General features: G+C 51.3%; 9 protein-coding genes across 9 annotated transcripts; 4 read left to right on the top strand and 5 right to left on the bottom strand.

Moving 5' to 3' along the window:
• Positions 1 to 628: 628 nt before the first annotated feature.
• Positions 629 to 2567, top strand: ALTATR162_LOCUS2145 (uncharacterized protein; the record flags this gene model as incomplete). Its single annotated transcript, XM_043309747.1, has 3 exons — positions 629 to 698; positions 818 to 2363; positions 2414 to 2567. The coding sequence occupies 3 exons, from the start codon at positions 629 to 631 to the stop codon at positions 2565 to 2567; spliced, it is 1770 nt and encodes a 589-aa protein (XP_043165682.1).
• A 404-nt stretch (positions 2568 to 2971) lies between these two features.
• ALTATR162_LOCUS2144 (uncharacterized protein) lies at positions 2972 to 4115 on the bottom strand (the record flags this gene model as incomplete). The annotated part of the gene is made up of 4 exons (XM_043309746.1): positions 2972 to 3166; positions 3227 to 3784; positions 3850 to 4010; positions 4058 to 4115. 4 exons carry the CDS (start codon positions 4113 to 4115, stop codon positions 2972 to 2974), a joined length of 972 nt encoding a protein of 323 aa, XP_043165681.1.
• A 780-nt stretch (positions 4116 to 4895) lies between these two features.
• On the bottom strand, positions 4896 to 5643 carry ALTATR162_LOCUS2143 (uncharacterized protein; the record flags this gene model as incomplete). The annotated part of the gene is made up of 4 exons (XM_043309745.1): positions 4896 to 4987; positions 5037 to 5240; positions 5289 to 5408; positions 5466 to 5643. 4 exons carry the CDS (start codon positions 5641 to 5643, stop codon positions 4896 to 4898), a joined length of 594 nt encoding a protein of 197 aa, XP_043165680.1.
• A 481-nt stretch (positions 5644 to 6124) lies between these two features.
• ALTATR162_LOCUS2142 (uncharacterized protein) lies at positions 6125 to 10318 on the top strand (the record flags this gene model as incomplete). Its single annotated transcript, XM_043309744.1, has 7 exons — positions 6125 to 6134; positions 6185 to 7156; positions 7213 to 7267; positions 7314 to 7797; positions 7864 to 8413; positions 8460 to 10098; positions 10180 to 10318. The coding sequence occupies 7 exons, from the start codon at positions 6125 to 6127 to the stop codon at positions 10316 to 10318; spliced, it is 3849 nt and encodes a 1282-aa protein (XP_043165679.1).
• Positions 10319 to 10549: 231 nt separating this feature from the next.
• On the bottom strand, positions 10550 to 11962 carry ALTATR162_LOCUS2141 (uncharacterized protein; the record flags this gene model as incomplete). Its single annotated transcript, XM_043309743.1, has 1 exon — positions 10550 to 11962. One exon carries the CDS (start codon positions 11960 to 11962, stop codon positions 10550 to 10552), a length of 1413 nt encoding a protein of 470 aa, XP_043165678.1.
• A 938-nt stretch (positions 11963 to 12900) lies between these two features.
• Positions 12901 to 15116, top strand: ALTATR162_LOCUS2140 (uncharacterized protein; the record flags this gene model as incomplete). The annotated part of the gene is made up of 3 exons (XM_043309742.1): positions 12901 to 13223; positions 14310 to 14489; positions 14546 to 15116. The coding sequence occupies 3 exons, from the start codon at positions 12901 to 12903 to the stop codon at positions 15114 to 15116; spliced, it is 1074 nt and encodes a 357-aa protein (XP_043165677.1).
• A 102-nt stretch (positions 15117 to 15218) lies between these two features.
• On the bottom strand, positions 15219 to 15758 carry ALTATR162_LOCUS2139 (uncharacterized protein; the record flags this gene model as incomplete). The annotated part of the gene is made up of 3 exons (XM_043309741.1): positions 15219 to 15503; positions 15585 to 15667; positions 15719 to 15758. 3 exons carry the CDS (start codon positions 15756 to 15758, stop codon positions 15219 to 15221), a joined length of 408 nt encoding a protein of 135 aa, XP_043165676.1.
• A 265-nt stretch (positions 15759 to 16023) lies between these two features.
• Positions 16024 to 16905, bottom strand: ALTATR162_LOCUS2138 (uncharacterized protein; the record flags this gene model as incomplete). The annotated part of the gene is made up of 4 exons (XM_043309740.1): positions 16024 to 16247; positions 16305 to 16491; positions 16540 to 16819; positions 16874 to 16905. 4 exons carry the CDS (start codon positions 16903 to 16905, stop codon positions 16024 to 16026), a joined length of 723 nt encoding a protein of 240 aa, XP_043165675.1.
• Positions 16906 to 17099: 194 nt separating this feature from the next.
• ALTATR162_LOCUS2137 (uncharacterized protein) lies at positions 17100 to 18027 on the top strand (the record flags this gene model as incomplete). The annotated part of the gene is made up of 3 exons (XM_043309739.1): positions 17100 to 17183; positions 17234 to 17246; positions 17312 to 18027. The coding sequence occupies 3 exons, from the start codon at positions 17100 to 17102 to the stop codon at positions 18025 to 18027; spliced, it is 813 nt and encodes a 270-aa protein (XP_043165674.1).
• Positions 18028 to 18595: the final 568 nt, after the last annotated feature.

Below are 18595 nucleotides of genomic sequence, written 5' to 3'. Positions count from 1 at the left end.
CATAAGCTAGGTCTTGAGGTGTTCATATACGGATGGGTGCATCCGGGCGTTTTGGGGGTAAAAGCATCAAGATGACTAGCTATAGTATACCCGCATGTATGTAGAATCACATTCTTCCAACCTTACCTTCCATGTTATTGACCCTGGTTTTCTACAACGAGTTTAGACGGCACTGCTAGGAATGTTTGCGATGCTGGCCTCACTCAGCCCCGAAGTGAAAGACCGCTCTCGTGCAATAATGCAACTTCCTATCTAAGAGTTGCGATTGCATTCGGAGCTGCCGAAAATTCTCTCATGACGTTGCTACAGTCTCATATTATCATAGTTGCCTCCAAGGGTTGTTGCCCTTGCCCCTTCGGATGTGTTTGTTGTGACCAGGGAGCACCTTCTCTAACCTCATCCTGGAACTTCTCATGGAGGTCACCCATCCCTTGGCACTCGTGCCTCCCCCGATAAAGTCCATCGCCGAGTATTTATCATCTCTCTTCTGCCTGCACCAACTTCCTACATTCGTTTACCACACTCACCTTGGCCCTCCTTCAGCAGCCGTCCTGGTCCTTTCGTCATCTTGCTCATCAGGTGCACTCTTTTATCCCACCTCGCCTCAGACGTCAGCTCGACGCCTGACATGAAGGTCACCCAGCTTGCCGCCCTCTTCGGAGGTACTGCTCTTGCAGTCCAGCCTCTTGCATCCCCTCGTAAGTCACGTTCTTCATGCAGTTCTCTGCTCAGCATTGCTGCTCAGTAGGGCAGCGGTACTGCTCGATACTAATGCTGGAGATGTGTGAATGATCGGACAACTCTGACATATTACTAGGTGTCGAGCGTGCCCTCACCGATATTCACTCCATGGTCGTTATGGTCACGTCAACCCATCTGGTCTCCGAGATCTGCACGGATATTGCAAGCTGCCCTCCTTATACTACAGCTGCTCAGACGTCTGTCGTCTATGTCACTGCAACCACCACCATCTGTCTTCTCTCATCGACGCCTCCGGGATATGGACCACCTGCCACTACAGCTACTCCATCATCGGTTGCTAGCTCTGCGTACCCTACCGAGTCTGGGGGCATCTCTGTCAGCATCATCCCAGGGTCTTCGATCTCTCCCATTGGTTCCGAATATCTCACTGGCTCTGCTCCTCAGACGAGTGCTTTGCCAACAGGCGTCTCGTCAAGCGCCTATGTCACGCTCCCTAGTGTGAGTGTAATCACTCGGTCGGAGTCTTACAATGGCCCTGTCTTTGTTACCATTACGTCAGTGTACCCTCCACCCGGATCAAGCGGTATCATTGTGGTCCCTTCATCTACCATAATAGATTCCATCGTCACGTCTTATTCCGTTTCTTCGGCTGGAACCAGCTCCATTGACTCGTCAAGTGGATACATTGCACCTCCTGGTGGCTCATTGGTCCCATCACATACCAACCCAGCTCCTGTGGTTCCTGGTAGTTCAGCGGTCTCGTCCGTGCCATACTCAGACTCTGTTCCCCCTGTTAGCTCAGCAACTCCACCCCACAGCAACACTAATGAAGTGCCTAGCTCCTTGGTCACCCTGTCTTCACGACTAAGCTCCGGTAACTCAGCTGCTCATTCAACACCAGGCTATGTGCCCTCTGGCCCAACTACGCCATCGAGTAGCAACACAAATGCCGTACCTACTTCTGCAGAAGCCAGCTCTACTGGCTCACTGTCGAGTGGGTACAATGTTCCGTCCGGTAGTTCAACTGCACTATCGAGCTCTTACACAGATACCGTGCCGACTACCCTCGCAGTCTCACCACCCGCAGGTCCATCTTCAAGCGGATATACATTTTCATCAAGCAGCTCTGCTACCCCATCTGGACCTGCTGGACCGTCTTCAAGTGGGTACGTTGTGCCATCAGGCAGCTCGGCCGCAACAACAAGCTCCAACACTGCTGCTGTGCCTAGTTCTCTCACGGCCTCTTCGCCTGGTGTCAGCTCCGCCGGACCGTCCTCGAGCAGACTCCCCACAGGCTCCCAGACGGATGATTTACCCACTTCCTTTCCGTCTGGGGGCTCCTCGACCAGGTCTGCATCAGGCAGCTACCTTGCTCCACCCGGTACTGCAACAGGATCTTCGGGTGCTATCTCTGGCACGTATCCAGCTACAAAATCTGATACTACTGGTTACCCTGGCTCCTCGTCCCCGACAGGCCCTGATTCCACCGTCATCGAAAGCACTATTAGGATAACGAGCTATCAGACGCAGACCTTCACGTCATACATCACTGTAGGGCCTTCCTCGGGCGAGCTTGGCAACAGCACGAACCCCAATACGGACACACAGGCCATAGCGACAAGCTTCCCTTCAAGTGTCTCCGGTTATCCCTCTGGATCTGGGTACGTCCTGTAATGTTGTATTTTCGACCATCCACTAACCGATCTTTTAGTTACCCATACCCATCCGTCGGCATCAACGGCACGATCGTTGCCCCCTCTCCCAGCTACATCGAAATCCCTATCAACACCGGTCATATCGTTAGTGCGGGGAAGAACTCCCTTGCAGCTATTGTCCTCGCTCTCGTCTTCGCTCATTTCGCATGAGTCGGCGAACGATTTCTTTCGCGCAGCCCTCCTCCTGCCATGGCGTAGGTATACTGTTGTCGTGGTAGGTCAGCCTGGTGGGACATTCTTGCATCGCGTATCGCGTCTAGCATGGAGTATCCCGCTCTATACGCATACTTACTGTGGTTTCCTCAGGAGAAAGAGGGATGGTACGATCTTATTAGGGCGTGTTCTTTAAGCTAGGCAGGGTTTTCCTCACATGTACTACCAGTTACACGGCCACAACAGATCAGCATAGAATATACAACACCTTTTACTACGGCCGTTCACAAGTATCCCCGACACACTGTGAGGTATTTTTCAGGGTTTCATCGTGATTGTAGATATGTCAGATAAACACTGGTTGTTGCAAGTTACATGGCTGTGTTGACGATCGCTTGCCGTCACCGTACATTGACGGCCTTCAAGGTATCGTCCAAGCTCTCATCATCACCAGGTATTCTCTTGTTCCAGACTTCGTCAGAAACACGTTCAGCCTCAGGGAGTATGTTAAAGTGTGGACTTGGCTCAGCCTTCAACCACTTGAAGTCATCGATTTGGTCCCATTGGTTCGCCGACTGGTCGATTTCCGGTGTCGCCTATGCGATCATTAGCCACACTAGTAGAGGAAAGTCCACGAATATCGAGAGGGAACTCACATAGACACGAGGTAACGGTGCAAATCTCAAGCCCTCACAATCCTCAAAGATCGGCCGACTCGTACTATGCAAGTACACATCCACATGCTTACTGCCATGCATGCGGAATTGCCGGCATGCAGTGACTATGACGCTGTTGGAGACGTCGGTGATGTGGATTGCGCCTGCGACCTGGCCGGTGATTATGAGCGACGAGGTTATGGAGCGGAGGTATAGGGCGGCGAAGGGTGCGTTTGCTTTTGTTGGAGCGCTAAGGTCGACGATGCAGTGGGTGAGGTGAGAGACTGTTGGTGAACTTGTAGCGTGAGGCGTTGGAGGAAGGGTTATATGGGCGTGGGATTTATGGGAGAGAGCGGATGTGGAGGGGTCCTGTTGCATCGTCTCCTGGTGTTGCGATGGCGGTGTTGGTTCGGATGGAAGAGACGGTGTCGCGCTTGATATACCTGGTGTAACTTCTGGTTTCACGATATCCTTCTTTCTATTCTTGAAGCTGAACTTCTTGGGCGGATCGAAGCTATTCCTCACACTCGATAACTTCTCGCTCAACTTCTTGATCGTCTATGTTTTCTTGTCAGCTTAATCTTCCCCTTCTCGTCCTTTTATATATATATATCTGAGCTCACTTCGCTATATGTCCGCTGATCGTAGGCGGGCAGGAGACTTGATGCGTCTTGGACATCGTGGGATAATCTATCTATGCCTGCGAGGCAGTCGTCTATCGCTTGGTTGCGCTCGCCGCCTGATGTAGATGTAGAAGACAAGCTTTCGATTTGCCTTTGGAGTGCTGGGTCGGTTAGTACGGCGCATGTTAGTTGTGCGAGGGTAACGGACTTGCGACATCCTGGTGAAATTGGCGGTAGAAGGTCTCTTTGAGGTTGGACTCTGTCATTGCACGTGAGATGTCGTCACGATGTGGATAGACCGATGTAGGATTATTCTTGGAGTGAAAATTTTGTTGGTTGGTTTTTTTTCTTTCATGGATTGATGCTTTTCGGGGAGAGGTTCACGCGTCGGTTGGTGGTTTGGTGGGGTTGGAAGAGACGCGCATTGAGCGCGACAAAAGTAGCAACATGGTACAGAACGCTGTTCCACGGAATTCACGATTTCATAGCAATACAACGAAGTGATGGCCTAGAAGCTTGTCTGCGTTACTAGGCCAGTATTGAGTAGAATTAAATAGAGAGTCGTGAGACGCGACATCATCGAACTGGTGGGATGCAAGCTACCCCGCATTTCACCAATAGTGTCTCGTGTATTGTCAGATGGATCGAAGAAGCACGGTTGCTAATCCCCGAATAGCTGTGTTGAGGTCATGATTCGTTGGAAGCTATTTGCATACTGAAAACACGTCGCTCGTCCTACTTCGCATCGCTAATTGACCTCGAGCAAGAGCGATCCGGTGTCATTCAAGCCTGTTTGTAACCATCTCAGATATCTTTCCGAAGTTAGTATCCAAGCCGTTCATCCAATCGTATTGAAACCCTATGATTATTATCCTCTGGTGCATGTTGAGTAGAGAGCTTCAGCCCAATACCAATGTAGAAAATAGAGCCAACATCTTGATGGACAATTCGATTGTTTGAGGTAGTATGTACACGAGCCAGACGCGGCCCAAGTCTTTGTGATGAGGTATTTGATGTTGTGAACTCCAATGAAAGGTGTGCTGCTTCTAAGCCGATTCTTGCGCTGCCTTGACGTCGATGCCGTACTTGTCCAACAAGCGTTGCCTTCTCCTCTCCTCGTAGCCGGGACCGTAAATTCCTAGTAGAGTCAGCCCCAGTGCAAGCGTATTGACTACTTTGCAACGTACCGCGTCCCTCACCCAGTTGCTGGAGAGTCTCGGATAGTGGCCGCCTGCGCACCTTCTTCAGCTCCTCCCTGCGTTCGACCTCGCCATCATCGTCGACCTGATCGCGGATATCTCCCACACCGCGCATACCGTTGGTGTATCGGAAGGCAGTGAGAACAGTGGAGAAACATACTCCGGCACCGAGCATGAAGGGAAGGCTTCGCCCTGTGGTCCGTTAGTACCGGTCTATGCATGCGTCTTGAATGTTCATACTAGCAACGCCGACGCCGCAGCCAGCGACGAATCCAGCCACTGCCTCGCTGTAGCAGTCATCCTTTTGTCGCAGGTTGCTAGTCGCGTCCAGTGTGAATTGGTAGGCGGCTCCCACACCAGCTGCACATGAATTAGCTTGGTCCCAATGCAATTTCCTCCAATTGACCTGCTACGGACCGTATAGCGCGATTATGCCTCCCGAGCGGGTGAGGATGCCCATGGCTCCGACATTCTGCTTCCGTAGTGTGTTCTGGACACCGGCAACGACGGCGCCGACAGCCGTGGTCTGGAGAGTGGTGCTCGCGGTGTTGGAGAGAGCGTCCCGGGGGTGGAAGGTGACGTATTGGTCGGCCATGGCGGGCGAATTGGGCGTGGGTGTCGTCTTGGAAGCTCTATAGACGTTGTTGAAGTCGGCTGCGGGAAGTTGCGCCAGACCATAAGCGTCTTGGCGCTCAGGGCTCACAAGGCGGCGGCGGCAGGCGGGCAACTGCATCATCGCGCGCCGCGTCGTCTCGAACTGTCGCATGGGATGCGGCGAGGCTGATGCTTCACCGTTGATGCCTTTAAAGTTTTATATTTCATTGTACATGGTGCTACGAGTGAAGTCTCTTCCCATGCGGGCTAGTTGTTCCGTTCCTTCTGCTTTCTAGCACTATAGTGTCTCTTAGGCGGTTACCGCCTGCGATGCTCTTTCTGTAGACGCTTCAATCCCACACTTGCAACCTCTCCTCGCCTCTCTCCACCCATATCGTCGTGCATGCTGTGCTGCCACTGGTTCCCCGCTCCATCATCGATAAGACAGGCCACATTCTTGCTCCGCTCCGCGCACAGCAGCTATGGCGCCCGGTACTTTGTCCGCCCTTGTCCCACCAGCGTGTGCTAACTATGGCTTCTAGGCAAGACCGCGCCGCGGCTACTCCAGGACCTCTTCACATATGATCCGCGACACGAAGAACGGGCCGGCCGGAATCTGCTGACGAGCCCTCCGCCGCAACACGACATCAAAGCCCCAGCAGTCGCCGCCGTACCCTACCGGAACTGCCGCCACAACCTGTTCACCAAATCTGAGCAGTCGCTGTTACCCGTCCCAGGCGAAGAACCAACCTCGGATACCGTATACAAGGTCGCCTCATACTGCCTCAAATGTCGCTGGCATGTCGATGTGCTTGTCGACCACCGTATCAATGCTGCCAAGGTCAAGTCGTGTGGGAAGGGAAATGAGGATTATGCCTTGCATCACTTTCTCTACGAAGGAGAGGATGATGCAACCGCTATGGACAGGCTCGAGGCTCAGCTGCGGCCGCGCACTTATATCTTTCGCTGTTCTGCGCCAGAATGTTCCGTCAGGGCACGGATTAGCATGAAACCGCCCTGCTTCTCGGAGCAGGACATCGAAACCCTGACGAATCAGGCTCAACTTAGAAGACGATGGGAAGCGGCCAAACAGATCGCCGGCGACCGAGCAGATGCAAACATGGCGCGTAGGGTCGATGCTCCTGATTACCTGAATACATACCTGCAAGATTCCCTAAAACCAGCAAAGGGCAAGGCACGCATCCCGCTGTTGAACAAGAAGTTTCTCAAGACTTTCGGTAGGGATTGTGATTCGATACTGCGACGTCTTGGCTTCGAGAAACATCAGGAAAAAGAAGACGAGACTGTTGTGGAAGCTTGGTATCTCCCTAAACCCGACGAAGCCGCATCTCCGCTTGAATCGACGCTGCGCACCAAGATCGAGGACGCTCGCTACGAACTAAACACCATAATACTGGACATGCCGGAGAGCGAGCGTGTGGGTTGCAGGCACCAACCAATGTACCCTACGCCGTCACGGGGCGACATGGAGAGGGCATTAGCATGCGCGGATTGTATGTCTACAGGCGCGCCGTTCGTTACACAATGTGGATACTGACAAGCTACACAGACGCCAAGGTGAAAGGACGGGAGACACGCAGTACAAACCACGAAGAGGATCATCCGTACGTGCCCCGCCTTCACCGGTTCTAACTTACTGACGAGTAATAGCTACTATGCTAGTCTAGGCGCTGTTGGTGATTTTGACGACTCCTTGATCCTCTTCGCCTTCTCTCGACAAGGCGCAGTTGACATCGAGAACAAAGCTTACTACTTTGAGTGCTTGCAAGATCTCGCAGCCGGTCGCCAAAGTGATATGCTCGGCATGCAGGTAGCTATGCTGGCCTCACAGGGTCTCACAAGCAAACGGGAGGCCGAGCGCGCATACCAGTACTTTGGTATCGACCCAACACACGCAGGCGTAATAAGTGACGATCATATCATAGGGTGCTTCCGATCTCGGCTAGCCGATGTCAGTGTTATACAAGCCGAGGAGGCGCGAAAGCAACTGCGAGTTTTGGGAGACGTGCGCGATAGCGACAGAATACGGGGAGAGGCTTCAGGTTCTATCGAGACGTACGAGCAAGCGATGGCCTTCTTCGACCTTGACCCTGGCGTAGCGGACGATTTCGTTCCGACCATGTACTCGTTGAAGGTACTGTACACACGGGGCCCTGCATGGACTGTTTGTTGTTTGGAACAATGCTAACACTCAAAGTAGACTCAAGACAATCCTTCAAGCATAGAAACAGCAAGAAAGGCTGTGGAAATCATAGCAGAGACGCGCAATAGCGAACGACTACGCCATTTTGCCAAATTCGGGACGATGAGCGACCCTGAGATGGACTTAGGCGACGCATACGCCCTCTTTCAGCAACCAGACAGAACTGTCGCGCTCGACCCTGCAGTTCTGGAGTCTGTTCTTAGCACCTATGAAATCGGCACAAGCGAGAGATTGCGCATGGAGAAAGCGCACGCTCTCATCCAGTACGACCAGTCACAGAGATTTGGCGACAACCATGTCAACCCGAACCGCTCCGAAGTCAGAAGAAATCTGTATCCTCTCGATTCATGGCCGGTTGGGCTTCGCAATATCGGCAATACCTGTTATCTTAACAGTGTGCTTCAATTTCTGTTCACCATCAAGCCTCTAAGAAACCTTGTTCTCGATATTGAAAAGCATATGCAAGACCCTTCCCCAGAAGCCTTGAAGAACAAGAAAGTCGGGCGCATGCTCGTCACAGCCGAGAGGGTTTTGACGGCACAGAAGTGTCAGTATAACCTTCATTGCTTCGGACCAAAACTAACTTTGTGCAGTTGTTCGTGAGTTGCGAGCTCTCTTCGAACGAATGACTATAGCTTCCACAGAGACGGTACAGCCTGCGATAGATCTCGCCTCCCTTGCACTATGCAAGTCAGACAATCCCGTAGAGTCGGTGCAGTCACCACTAGTAGAGAATACCGACAGCGTGGGCTTGGGTACCATCGATGGAGCAGCGGTCAGCGGACCAATGCTACCACCTACTGCAATGCAGTCCGCTCCAGCAGAAGCTCCGGCAGGTTCAGTCGTGACTGACGATGAGGCAAAGTCTGTGGATTCGGTCATGCAGAATATCGATGCGGCCCCGATGACGCCCGCTGACTCGGTCATGGCCGATGATGGTTCAGCGAGCAAGGGCGAGAGTGATATACCTGCTCCACCGACCCGACCTCCCCCAATCCCACCACGAGCAGACCCTAAGCCGGCCACGAAGCCCGCTGTTCAATCGAGTACAAAGATTGGTAGAATTGAGGAGAGCGCTCGGCAGCAGGACGCCGCAGAAGTCATGTCCAACATATTTGATCTGATCTCTTGCGCCATAACAGGCGATAGTATTCTACGAGAAGGCGAGCAGGGAGACGCTATCAAGAAGTTGTTCTTCGGTGATGTCACCACGGTTATGGAAAAACCAGATGGTGTGCAGAAGGTCCAAGAGCTTCGAGATCATTTCCTTGTGGCTACTGGACAACGAGATCGCTCACTCTACGCTACACTTGACGAAGACTTTGGGCTAGGTGAGATAGAAGGTGGCAGCGGCACCAGATATGATTATGTCGAACAGGCCGCACCCATTCAGATCATAAACGTGAAGCGACTACAGTTTAACAAGGGTCAGCCCGTATACGACCACTCGCACATCGGTCTAGAAAAGACCATGTATCTGGATCGTTACTTGGCAAGAACACCGACACTAGACGAAGCACAACTGCTAGAGCTTCGCAAAGCGCAATGGGCAAAACAGAAAGAGCTGCGAGAGCTGGACACAAAGAGAACAAAGCTGCAGACATCAGGCATGGAGGGCATGAACCTACCTGACTGTCTGGAGGCGACGAGTGAGTTTGTCAACAGCCTTGCAACAGAGAAGTCAGAGCACGAGCAACCATCATGGTCGCAGGACTTTCTCCCTACCCCACCTCCTGAACTCTCCGATGCCCTCCACACTCGCGCCGCCGACCTTGCCTCCGATCTCTCAGGTATCGATGATCAAATGACGATCCTAGAATCCGAGATTAACACAGTTTTCAAAGACTGCAACTCCGTTCCCTATCGTCTCCATGCTGTTTTCACCCACCGCGGTGACGTTAAAGGCGGTCATTACTGGATTTATATCTACGACTTCCAGAACAACGATTGGAGAGTCTACAACGACGAACGGGTAGATCCGGTTGTGGAGGAGAGCATAGTGCTCGACAAGGAAGAAGGAACCCGGCCCAAGGTTAGCACAGGCGTGGTGTACGTGAGAGCCGATCTTGTGGACGAGTACACTGAGGCTGTATGCCGTCGGCCTGAGAAACCTGAGGAGGATGTACAGACAGATGTCGAGATGAAGGACGTTACTTTCACTGTCGATCCGGATGAGGAGATGCCACCGGTAGATTTGAAGGATGTACCTGTTATTGAAGGCGTGGTGAAAGAGTAAGCTCTTCTCTTTTTGAGCCCCTGCTCTTTTCGTCCCTTCTCTCAGTCATCACTTGCTGATCTTGACTGTTGTGTTAGCACGGGTCTGGTTCCTTACGATGAGCCTTTGACTACTCCTCCGGAGAAGAGAGTGGGTGTGCGCCTGGAGTCTCCGCCTAAGAGAGGCAAAGGCGGGATTGAGGTCAACGACGGGTTTGATGACACAGAGCGACTCTAGACGTGGATATGCACAATGTGCAGACTGGGCTACGTTGAGCGTATGCCATGATGTTGACGGGCATGGCCCACGAATCGTGCCGATATTGACATTAGTATTAGCAATGGCACATGGATAGAAAAGGGTAATGCATAGCGATGGAAATCAGTCTCGTAACTGGTGAAGCTTGACATATCGTACATCTATATGATTCATTTTTTTTTTCGTATCACTGGAAGCGACACTTGAAGCTCACACAGCATGTCTCTTCCTTCCACCACCTCTCCGCCAATTCCACAGCGCTTCCTGAGCAAACGTGCGCGCAGTAAGATGCCCCCTCTCTTTGTTCGCCTCTTCAGTCAACGTCTCAATCACCCTCCCTTCTTCGATGCACTGCCACAGCCCACCTGCCATGGCACTACCAATGTCCTCCTCCACCCACTCCTCTCCATCCTCGTCCTCCACTACCTCTGGATTCTTGGCAACTTTTGCTGGCCCATCGGTTGTTTGTTCCGCACTCTCGACCCCAAATTCTCCTCTACCTAGTCTGTATAGAATACGACCTAGTGTTTGGTATGCGATGCATCGTTGACTCGCCACTTTACTCCGCGCGGTCACTGCAAGTTCTGGGATTGTGTAGCCCGCTGCCTCTGGGGCTTCGGCGTGATGGTGAAGGCCCCTGTCAGTCGGTATAGCTCGCGCGACGCTGGGTGCTAGCAAGTTGCCAGAGAAGTCGAAGCGCAATTCTGCAGGGTTCAAAGCAGTTTGAGAAGGATGGTATGGCGATTTTGTGTCGGATGGGTCGATGGGTGACATCCATGATAGCGAGGAGGGATCGTAAGGCAGCGTGGGGAAGTATTTCTCGTGTAGGCTCTTGAGGAACGAGGGATCGTTTGGGTCAAGGTCGGGTGGTTGTGGGGGCTGAGGGAAGTGTATTGAGTCTGTGGTATCTGGCATGGCTGTCGATGTGGTGTTGTCGTCGGACGGGGGTTGCGCGGTGGGTATCGAGCTTGGTGCTGGTTGTGACGTTGCTTCATTTTCTGGTTCTGGTGCTGCGAAGGAGACTTTCTTTGTAGTCGGGGTCTTGGGCTGAGGTTCTAGCTTGGCTTCGTCAGTCGTGGGGGATGCAACAGCTGGTGGTGCTGGAGGCTCTGTATCAAAATCCCGCTCGTTGCTCCCTTGATCAATGTTGGACCGCATGAGCAGCTTCTGCAGTAATGCTGGATTGAGACTTGACATGAGCTCTTGTCGCTCTTGCTCAATCTCCGCGTCCGACATGCCCGCTAGTGTCTGTCTATTCTCCTCGTCTATCGCTCGCCTCTCCTCGTCTCGGTCAACGCCAAATGCGCTTCGTAGTTTGGGCGCATCTTGCGTTTTCGCCGGTGCTTTCGGTACCGCATCAGCTTGCTGTTCTTTGGCTGCACGCTGTTGTTTGAATGCCGATACTCTCGGTACGCGTTTCTTATGCGCCGGAAATCCATTTACATTCGGTTTGAGCGAGGGCGCAACTGGAGGGTTAGCTAGTGATGAATCGCGCTCTTGAATGTCGCCCACGAAAGTAGGGAATGACGGCATGGGGAGCTCATGCTGCTCTTCTTGATCCAGCTTCTCGACTGCGCCGGTATTGAAGTTTAAGTTTACGCGCTCTCCTCGTTGAAACTCCATGTTGACGGTAGTATTGTGCGGTGGTTGGGGTGACGCAAATGTCCCTCCTCGAAACTTTGGATTGATGGACCCTTGCATGCGGGGCGCTGCGAACGCGTTCGGCTGGACTTGCCCGACGCTTCTTCATACACAAGTGAGCCTCTTACCCCACCACACTTCCAGCAGCAATGCCACGAATACATGCAGAGGGAAGCTCAAGGCTCGCTATGGGTTCCGAACATGACAATATCGCGTGCTTCTATCATGGTAGTCACATTCATTATTCCTTGGTGACCTCTGAGAGCCTCCCCCTGACAAAAGCCAACACTATGAGCAACATCAGCTCTCGACGAGACTCAGTCCTTTCGACTGGACCAGATATTACCACTTTTTGTACGCAATATAGAGGGTTGGCACCTCGACTTACTGTCCCTATCAGGGTGTGCAACGAGAAGTTATTCGTTAGCAATGGTTCTAAATGCCCACTCTGTCTATTTTTTGCTGCTATACTACACGGAAATCGTTCGGCGTCTACTGTTTAAAAAAAAACCCCCCCGTTTCCGTCTGCTGGACCATCAAGGGCCGTTGACAGCTGGTGGGTCACGCGATCTCACGTTCCGGAACCATATCATCAGTATTGGGGCCTGCCGTTTACGATGACTGCTTGTGCGGAGATACAACCCAGATCTAGATGGTGGTCTCATCTCTGGGTCCATGGAGTCCAGTTGAAGAGCGTACAGACCCAGCTTCATGCTGCCTTCTGTCGAGAACTATGCTGGGTAGTCGGTCCGGAGATGCCAGCAGCGATCAGAAGAAAAGATTTCCCAAGCTGGTCCTGGTCAGGATGGATCGCCCCTGTAGCATGGGCTTCTACATCTCCACTGACCTAGGACAATATTCTGCCAGTGGAAGCCCACGTAGTGAAGGTCGACGGAACAACTGAGCCTTTGACTGAAGAGATGGTTAAGATCGCTTTCGAAGATGACGACAATGTTACGCCCGTTTACACTTACAAGCTACGAATAGTTGCTGAGGTCCTTTACCTCCGATTCGCGTATCTTCCAATGAGAGGACGTCCGTATTCACGCATCTTCAATCGCGCAACCGGCATGTATAAAGACACAATGTATGCAGCACAGGAGACTATTGAAGCAGTTTCCAGCTCTGGAAAGCTTCATCTTCAGTATCATGACTGGCTATTGGATGTTGCAAGCCACGTCGACGAGGAGTTGCATTACGCGCTCTGTAACCACATGTTCGAGGGCATAGTCGTTTGCAAAGAGTACGTCCTGGTTACGCGTACTAAGGACGGAATGACGGAACGGATCGGGTTGATGTCCACCCACTCCGCGAACCCTAATTGGTACACTGAACGACACCTTCGCTTGTGCTTTCCAGGTAGTCGACGGGATGTCATTCTGGGATGATGAGCTTGTTCACAAGAATGTCCAACTGAAAATTTTCAATCCAATCACTCTATATCTAACTACAAGCTTACACATATGCTTTAGCGGCCAGTGCTTTTAACACCACATAAGTCTTGTGTGCAACTCCTACATATTGTCGTGCTGCTTTTGTTGTCTCTGATTAACGGTATGAAGACGCGGGGTGTATTGCTTGTTGTCAGTACAACATCGCGTATTTATGGTCAAGTCATTGCGGAGCTTCTAAAACATCTGAAAGATGTCACTATGAACCTCTCTGTATTGGAGTCAGGTATGAAACTATCAGTCTTTTTATCTCGGAGGGTAGTGTGCAGAATGTATAAGACACCGTTGGCGACAGGAGTTTAGATACCTGCATAACTACGTGGGATGTTTCTAATGCGAATTCGTGACAATAGGCAAGTGATGAGTATGAGCTCCGAAGCTGCGCGGGCAGTATCCCGATCACATATATCATAACTAGCTGTGTCATTGAAGAACATTTTCGCCGAGAAGAAGAAATCATTAATGCCAATGGCAGGTTTGTAATGATCGAACAAGCACTGTCGCGTGGGAACAACGGTCAAGTCAAGGTAATTAAGATATTGGAGTACAGCTACGCCGCTGCAGCGCGGTCGCCTCAGCGGAGAGCTGCCTCGGCTAACCGCGGTCTACTACTATGAGGTCGCCAAACCTCATTCCCCACAACATCGACGCTGTAGCTTTGAACCCCGGTATCTTTGGGCAAGGACTGAATTGTATTACTGCGGTCGCATACAAGACGTCTTCTACATCATCAAAATGCCTTCATTCCGTCTCAACCCCCGCATCCTACATCGCGCCCTTCAAAGCCGCACCTATGCAACCGCCCAAGCTCCGGCTATAAACGTTACAAACGTCCCAGCGCCACACTGCGGAAGCATAAGGATACTTTCGTTGAACAGGCCTGCGGCACGTAATGCGATATCACGGCAATTGCTTGCGGAGCTAAGCCACCAAGTAAACAGCATACACAATGAGGGGGATAATGGGTCAACAAGGGCATTGATATTGGCGAGCGATGTTGACACAAGTTTCTGCGCAGGCGCAGATCTAAAAGAGAGGGCTAAATTTACCCAGGAAGAGTATGTCCAGTCGTTGGAACGGCTACCCAGGAAGAGCACAGCTAACAAGATGCTAGAACGTCCAATTTTCTGACTACATTACGAGGAACATTCGCATCTATCTCGCAACTACCTATTCCCACAATCTCCGCACTGGCAGCACCAGCATTCGGTGGTGGCCTCGAACTAGCCCTTACGACACATATGCGCGTCTTCGCCTCTACGACTACCGTCGCACTCCCGGAGACACGTCTTGCTATCCTTCCTGGCGCAGGAGGAACATACCGTCTGCCCGCATTGATTGGCCTCTCACGCGCGCGGGACATGATACTGACAGGCCGCCGTGTTGCAGCGCCAGAGGCCTACTTTCTGGGGCTGTGCGACCGGTTAGTAGAAATCACTGCCGAGGACGTACAACAAGAAGGTGCTGCGCGGAAGAAGGTCTTGAATGAAGCAGTTAGACTGGCGAGGGAGATATGTGAAGGTGGGCCGATAGCAATTAAGGCTGCGCTTCAAGCGGTAGAGGGATGTGCGCTAGGCGAGAAGGCCGAGAATGCTGCATATGAGCTTGTGGTCAAGACAAAGGACCGGGATGAGGCGCTTATTGCGTTTAGGGAGAAGAGGAAGCCTGTGTTTAAGGGTGAGTAGACAGATACTGGCTATGTCGCTGGAGTACCAAGGCTTGCGTCCCTGGCCTAAGCCGGCATGCTTTATTTGTGCCTTGCCAAGTCCTATGATACACTCTGCGTTCTACATCTTACTCTTGATCTCCTCCAGTAGCTTACTTAGCTCGCCCTTGTCCGCCTCCTTGGTCGGCCAGCCGATACCTAGTCCTTCTTGCTCATTTGGCTTGGGAATCAGATGGAAATGCACATGATCCACAACCTGATGCGCAATCCTTCCGTTGTTCTGCAGGATGTTGTAGTCTTGGATGTTTTGCGCGATAGCAATGCGCTTCGTGACGGACAAGACTTCGGCGAGCTGGTCGTCGGGTATGTCGTGGAGCTTTGCGCCGTGGTGTTTAGGGATGATCAGCTAGTAGGTGCATTAGCATCAATCAACCGGTGCCCGCCTCACAGAAGCATGGAGCGCATGAGAGGGAATTGGGACACGTACAGAGTGGCCTTTGCTCAGTGGGCCGATGTCAAGGAAAGCAAGTGTCTTTTCACTCTCGAAGATCTTCATCGAAGGGATCTCGCCTACCCGTCCAATTAGCTACTGTTGATTGAGATGAGAGAAGAAGATAGTACCCTTGATGATCTTGCAGAAGATGCATGCAGCAGAAGACATTATGGTACTCGCGGATTGGAATGTTGGTTGATTGGTACGAGTCTGGGTTGGGGAGAGCAGTGAGGATGACGCAGGGAGCTTGTTACTTAGAAAGCGAAGTGGGGTTGACCGAGGACATGTGGGGTAGCTTTTTGGCGGGACGGTTCCGCTTTGCCTGATGTGGGATATTCTAGTTACGAATTCATGTCTTTTTGGACGCTACTATCACTAATGTAATCGTTCTTATACTCTCAATTGTAGTTTGAACGCATCATGTCCCTGCAGGTCATGACTGTGCCCATTTCCACGATGCGCACTCAAAGTTTGCATAGCATCTAAACTCGTTACTCAACCCTTTCGCGTGCTTGATCTCGTAGTCCGTCGTCCTGGTCCCTACTTTCCCGTACAGCTTGTCCGTGATCAAGCTCTCCATACGTTCTCCAGTACACACAATTAGACGGAGAGAATCTTGCTCCCAGGACTTAGCTAGCCACCGCACAGTCAAAGCAGCTATACTTCGTTAGCGACACCAAACCCACGCTCGGTTGAAGCAAAAATAGAATATACCTTTCGTTTGGCAGTCTTGACTTAGGAATGGCGGATCGCAAATGATGACATCAAATGAAGCCTTCATCTCAGCTGGTAGTTGGATCGCCTTCTCGAAGTCGTAGCGCACAAATTCCCTGAAGACGGCAAAGCGTTCATCGAACTCCAGTAATTTGATCTGTGGCCGGCACTTGACTTCACCTGAGTTCTGAACTGAAGTCAGTATCTTACTCTCTCGCTAACCCGGAATTCTTACCAGTAGATTCTTCAACTGGATAAAAGCACTCGGGGCAGACACAACTGCTATCCTTGTCTCGTCTGTCGCACCATCCAGAAGTTGTCTCGCAAGTACCATAGCCGTCTCATCACTATACCAGAACTGACTTGCATTCCAGTCTTCGGTAAATGCATCCATGGACAGCTTTCCTTCGAAGTCATCTTCGGCTTGGCCCTTTAGTTCTTCAAACTGTTTTTGTCGTGCATCCCGCTCGCCATAAAATTCCTTTAGAGCGGCAAGAGCATCGCCGGAGAGCTGTCTTTATCTTTTAGTATTTGGGTTGCAACCTTGGAGTCTACTAGGGAAAACCTACGGGATCTCGTCGTCGTCTTCGATTGGTGCCATATTGACTTTGGCTCAAAGCGATTTACCGCAAAGTGTACCTGAAAAGTGATAGTTCGTCTGAGTCGTATCCCACTATCGATAAGCGACGTGCCTCGGTAAGTGACGCTCAGCTGCAACCTGAGGTAAGAACGACCATGCACCCGCGTCTGCGATGTTTGTCAGCCTCCTTCAAGTCGCGTAGACTATATTCAAAAATGACAGAATCTCTGGTATCGCTTCTGGAGGTTGAGCAGGTCAGTGACAGGGTAATTCGGGTTCTGGGTGGTAATCCCAGCAAGGTGAGCGTTGTTATCATTTGAAGACACGGCGCACTCTGACAAACTTCAAGTTCACGCTGCAAGGTAGACGCATTCGCATTCTTTAGGCTGATAAGTTCTAAGGATCATAGGAACGAATACGTATATAGTCGGTCGCGGCGCATCGCGACTTCTCATCGATACCGGTGAAGGCAAGCCGCAATGGATAGCCTCGATCAAATCTCTCCTTTCAAAGGAGAGCATCGTGATTGATAAAGTACTATTGACGCATTGGCACCACGACCACATCCAAGGCGTCCCCGATCTCCTCGAGCACTATCCAAACACGAAAGTCTACAAAAATGACCCGCACGATGACTGGCTCCCTATAAGTGATGGGCAGAAATTTGAGACAGAAGGCGCGACCTTGCGCGCCTTCTTCTGTCCGGGGCATACCACAGACCATATGGCATTTGTGTTGGAGGAAGAGGACGCAATGTTCACAGCGGACAATGTGTTAGGCCAGGGCACAGCTGTATTTGAGGATCTAGCAGCGTACATGAAGAGCCTCGACGCCATGTCGAGGCAGTTCAGGGGTCGCGCATATCCCGGCCATGGACCCATCATCGAAGATGGTCCATCAAAAATCACCGAATACATCAAGCACCGCAAGCAGCGCGAGAAACAGGTGTTAGACGTGCTAGCAGAAGACAAAGGGAATGGCATGGATTCGATGGATATCGTGAAGGTGATATATAAGGACTATCCAGAGAATCTATGGGAACCTGCGGAGAGGGGAATACGACAGATTCTTGAGAAGCTAAAGCTGGAAGGCAAGGTGGGCGGAGAGACGCTGTGGACGCTTAGTGGGAAGAGTAGTCTTTAGTTGTTCCAATGACACATAATTAGACAAGGCAGGATTTCGATAGGCGTCCACACCCCGAAAACTCGACTGCGCCCCACCATACCCATCTTGACTCATGAAGCTGTTGCATGTACTTAAAACGCTGTCTCCACGTGTTGATCTACATTATATATTGTTAATTTTGTTATCATTTCATCAAATCATCAGTCGTGATGCCAGAGTGGTTAATGGGTTAGACTTGAATTCTTCGTTCAGTTATCTAATGGCTTCGGCCTCGCAAGTTCGAATCTTGTTCACGACGTTTAGTAGCCCTCAGGTGTTGGTATCAATCTTTTTGGATGGTTATGGCTGAGGTTAGTCTTTTAGGTTTTTTGTCGCACGATTGAAATGGTGGTCGCGGGCAGCAGTCTGCAGGACGCATCTATCATCATCTCTTCTCTTTTTCTTCATACTGCGGATTTTGCGCGACAATCGTTTGATGCATGGAAGCAACATGTGCTGAGGCTTGACGGTGGAATGACAAATCACATAGTTCCAAAGTGACATTTTCTGGAGATGACCATGCAATGCTCACGTATCTTTAGCCATC

Source organism: Alternaria atra (genome assembly GCF_907166805.1).
Source record: "Alternaria atra isolate CS162 genome assembly, contig: 21, whole genome shotgun sequence".
In the NCBI taxonomy this organism is placed as follows: domain Eukaryota; kingdom Fungi; phylum Ascomycota; class Dothideomycetes; order Pleosporales; family Pleosporaceae; genus Alternaria; species Alternaria atra.
Note: the sequence above shows the minus strand (reverse complement) of the source record. Positions and strands in the feature narration are given on the sequence as shown.